The sequence below is a fragment of the Chiloscyllium punctatum genome, chromosome 28 (genome assembly GCF_047496795.1).
Source record: "Chiloscyllium punctatum isolate Juve2018m chromosome 28, sChiPun1.3, whole genome shotgun sequence".
NCBI lineage: Eukaryota > Metazoa > Chordata > Chondrichthyes > Orectolobiformes > Hemiscylliidae > Chiloscyllium > Chiloscyllium punctatum.
This window is the reverse complement of record NC_092766.1, coordinates 7,398,598-7,403,979: the sequence shown is the minus strand read 5'-3', so window position 1 is coordinate 7,403,979 and position 5,382 is coordinate 7,398,598. Positions and strand designations below refer to the sequence as shown.

At 65.1% G+C, this 5,382-nt stretch overlaps 1 protein-coding gene across 1 annotated transcript in view; it reads right to left on the bottom strand.

The window, feature by feature from the left end:
* Positions 1 to 912, bottom strand: part of LOC140453882 (dedicator of cytokinesis protein 5-like) — a 58,099-nt gene extending 57,187 nt beyond the window's left edge. Inside the window, exon 1 of the mRNA XM_072548741.1 lies at positions 892 to 912. Within this exon, the coding sequence (XP_072404842.1) occupies positions 892 to 912 (21 nt within the window). The remainder of the gene's footprint in view (positions 1 to 891) is intronic.
* Between the last annotated feature and the right edge of the window lie 4,470 nt (positions 913 to 5,382).

The following is a 5,382-nucleotide window of genomic DNA, read 5'->3' as shown; positions in this document are numbered from 1 at the left end:
ACCCATCACTGGACCCAGACACCCCCCCCGACTGACCCATCACTGACCCAGACCCAGACACCCCCCGACTGACCCATCACTGACCCAAGACACCCCCCCGACTCGACCCATCACTGACCCCACGACACACCCCCCGACTGACCCATCACTGACCCAGACACCCCCCCCGACTGACCCATCACTGACCCAGACCACCCCCCGACTGACCCATCACCTGACCCAGACACCCCCCGACTGACCCATCACTGACCCAGACACCCCCCCCCGACTGACCCATCACTGACCCAGACACCCCCCCGACTGACCCATCACTGACCCAGACCCAGACACCCCCCGACTGACCCATCACTGACCCAGACACCCCCCCGACTGACCCATCACTGACCCAGACACCCCCCCGACTGACCCATCACTGACCCAGACACCCCCCGACTGACCCATCACTGACAGACCCAGACACCCCCCGACAGACCCATCACTGACAGACCCAGACACCCCCCGACTGACCCATCACTGACCCAGACAGACCCTCCCGACTGACCCTCACTGACCCAGACACCCCCCGACTGACCCATCACTGACCCAGACCCAGACACCCCCCGACTGACCCATCACTGACCCATCACGACCAGACACCCCCGACTGACCCATCACTGACCCAGACACCCCCCCCCGACTGACCCATCACTGACCCAGACACCCCCCGACTGACCCATCACTGACCCAGACCCAGACACACCCCCGACTGACCCATCACTGACCCAGACACCCCCCGACTGACCCATCACTGACCCAGACACCCCCCGACTGACCCATCACTGGACCCAGACCAGACACCCCCCGACTGACCCATCACTGACCAGACACCCCCCCGACTGACCCATCACTGACCCAGACCCCCCGACTGACCATCACCGACCCAGACACCCCCCCGACTGACCCATCACTGACCCAGACCCAGACCCCCCCCGACTGACCCATCACTGACCCAGACACCCCCCGACTGACCCATCACTGACCCAGACCCACCACCCCCGACTGACCCATCACTGACCCAGACACCCCCCGACTGACCCATCACTGACCCAGACCACCCCCCCGACTGACCCATCACTGACCCAGACCACACCCCCCGACTGACCCATCACTGACCCAGACACCCCCCCGACTGACCCATCACTGACCCAGACACCCCCCCGACTGACCCATCACTGACCCAGACACCCTCCACCCCCGACTGACCCATCACTGACCCAGACACCCCCCCCGACTGACCCATCACTGACCCAGACCAGACACCCCCCGACTGACCCATCACTGACCCAGACACACCCCCGACTGACCCATCACTGACCCAGACACCCCCCCGACTGACCCATCACTGACCCAGACACCCCCCCGACTGACCCATCACTGACCCAGACACCCCCCCCGACTGACCCATCACTGACCCAGACACCCTCCACCTCCGACTGACCCATCACTGACCCAGACACCCCCCAACTGACCCATCACTGACCCAGACACCCCCCGACTGACCCATCACTGACCCCAGACACCCCCCGACTGACCCATCACTGACCCAGACACCCCCCCGACTGACCCATCACTGACCCAGACACCCTCCACCCCGACTGACCCATCACTGACCCAGACCCAGACACCCCCCCGACTGACCCATCACTGACCCAGACACCCCCCCGACTGACCCATCACTGACCCAGACACCCCCCGACTGACCCATCACTGACCCAGACCAGACACCCCCCGACTGACCCATCACTGACCCCAGACACCCCCCCCGACTGACCCATCACTGACCCAGACACCCCCCCGACTGACCCATCACTGACCCAGACCCAGACACCCCCCCGACTGACCCATCACTGACCCAGACACCCCCCCGACTGACCCATCACTGACCCATCACTGACCCAGACACCCCCCGACTGACACATCACTGACCCAGACACCCCCCGACTGACCCATCACTGACCCAGACCAGACACCCCCCCCGACTGACCCATCACTGACCCAGACACCCCCCCGACTGACCCATCACTGACCAGACCCAGACACCCCCCGACTGACCCATCACTGACCCAGACACCCCCCGACTGACCCATCACTGACCCAGACACCCCCCCGACTGACCCATCACTGACCCAGACACCCCCCGACTGACCCATCACTGACCCAGACACCCCCCGACTGACCCATCACTGACCCAGACACCCCCCGACTGACCCATCACTGACCCAGACCCAGACACCCCCCGACTGACCCATCACTGACCCAGACACCCCCCCGACTGACCCATCACTGACCCAGACACCCCCCCACTGACCCATCACTGACCCAGACACCCCCCCGACTGACCCATCACTGACCCAGACACCCCCCCCGACTGACCCATCACTGACCCAGACACCCCCCGACTGACCCATCACTGACCCAGACACCCCCCGACTGACCCATCACTGACCCAGACACCCCCCCGACTGACCCATCACTGACCCAGACACACCCCCCCCGACTGACCCATCACTGACCCAGACCCAGACACTCCCCCGACTGACCCATCACTGACCCAGACCCAGACACCCCCCCGACTGACCCATCACTGACCCAGACACCCCCCGACTGACCCATCACTGACCCAGACACCCCCCCGACTGACCCATCACTGACCCAGACACCCCCCGACTGACCCATCACTGACCCAGACACCCCCCCGACTGACCCATCACTGACCCAGACACCCCCCCGACTGACCCATCACTGACCCAGACACCCCCCGACTGACCCATCACTGACCCAGACACCCCCCCGACTGACCCATCACTGACCCAGACACCCCCCCGACTGACCCATCACTGACCCAGACACCCCCCCGACTGACCCATCACTGACCCAGACCCAGACACCCCCCGACGGACCCATCACTGACCCAGACACCCCCCCGACTGACCCATCACTGACCCAGACCCAGACACCCCCCCGACTGACCCATCACTGACCCAGACACCCCCCCGGACTGACCCATCACTGACCCAGACCCAGACACCCCCCCCGACTGACCCATCACTGACCCAGACCCAGACACCCCCCCGACTGACCCATCACTGACCCAGACACCCCCCCGACTGACCCATCACTGACCCAGACACCCCCCCGACTGACCCATCACTGACCCAGACACCCCCCCGACTGACCCATCACTGACCCAGACACCCCCCGACTGACCCATCACTGACCCAGACACCCCCCCGACTGACCCATCACTGACCCAGACACCCCCCCGACTGACCCATCACTGACCCAGACACCCCCCCGACTGACCCATCACTGACCCAGACACCCCCCCGACTGACCCATCACTGACCCAGACACCCCCCCGACTGACCCAGACCCAGACAACCCCCGACTGACCCATCACTGACCCAGACACCCCCCCGACTGACCCATCACTGACCCAGACCCAGACACCCTCCCCGACTGACCCATCACTGACCCAGACACCCCCCCGACTGACCCATCACTGACCCAGACACCCCCCCGACTGACCCATCACTGACCCAGACCCAGACACCCCCCGACTGACCCATCACTGACCCAGACCCAGACACCCCCCGACTGACCCATCACTGACCCAGACCCAGACACCCCCCGACTGACCCATCACTGACCCAGACACCCCCCGACTGACCCATCACTGACCCAGACCCTGACACCCCCCCGACTGACCCATCACTGACCCAGACCCAGACACCCCCCGACTGACCCATCACTGACCCAGACACCCCCCCGACTGACCCATCACTGACCCAGACACCCCCCGACTGACCCATCACTGACCCAGACCCAGACACCCCCCCCGACTGACCCATCACTGACCCAGACACCCCCCCCGACTGACCCATCACTGACCCAGACACCCCCCCGACTGACCCATCACTGACCCAGACACCCCCCGACTGACCCATCACTGACCCAGACCACCCCCCGACTGACCCATCACTGACCCAGACCCAGACACCCCCCCGACTGACCCATCACTGACCCAGACACCCCCCGACTGACCCATCACTGACCCAGACCCAGACACCCCCCCGACTGACCCATCACTGACCCAGACACCCCCCGACTGACCCATCACTGACCCAGACACCCCCCCGACTGACCCATCACTGACCCAGACACCCCCCGACTGACCCATCACTCACCCAGACACCCCCCGACTGACCCATCACTGACCCAGACCCAGACACCCTCCCGACTGACCCATCACTGACCCAGACACCACCCCCCGACTGACCCATCACTGACCCAGACCCAGACACACCCCGACTGACCCATCACTGACCCAGACCAAGACACCCCCCCGACTGACCCATCACTGACCCAGACCCAGACACACCCCCGACTGACCCATCACTGACCCAGACCAAGACACCCCCCGACTGACCCATCACTGACCCAGACCCAGACAACCCCCCGACTGACCCATCACTGACCCAGACCCAGACACCCCCCGACTGACCCATCACTGACCCAGACCCCAGACACCCCCCCGACTGACCCATCACTGACCCAGACCCAGACACCCCCCCGACTGACCCATCACTGACCCAGACACCCCCCCGACTGACCCATCACTGACCCAGACCCAGACACCCCCCGACTGACCCATCACTGACCCAGACACCCCCCGACTGACCCATCACTGACCCAGACACCCCCCCGACTGACCCAGACCCAGACACCCCCCCGACTGACCTTTCACTGACCCAGACACCCCCCCGACTGACCCATCACTGACCCAGACACCCCCCCGACTGACCCATCACTGACCCAGACCCAGACACCCCCCGACTGACCCATCACTGACCCAGACCCAGACACCCCCCGACTGACCCATCACTGACCCAGACACCCCCCCGACTGACCCATCACTGACCCAGACACCCCCCCCGACTGACCCATCACTGACCCAGACACCACCCCCCCGACGGACCCATCACTGACCCAGACCCAGACACCCCCCGACTGACCCATCACTGACCCAGACCCAGACACCCCCCGACTGACCCATCACTGACCCAGACACTCCCCCGACTGACCCATCACTGACCCAGACCCAGACACCCCCCCGACTGACCCATCACTGACCCAGACACCCCCCCCGACTGACCCATCACTGACCCAGACACCCCCCCGACTGACCCATCACTGACCCAGACACCCCCCCGACTGACCCATCACTGACCCAGACACCCCCCCGACTGACCCATCACTGACCCAGACACCCCCCGACTGACCCATCACTGACCCAGACACCCCCCCGACTGACCCATCACTGACCCAGACACCCCCCGACTG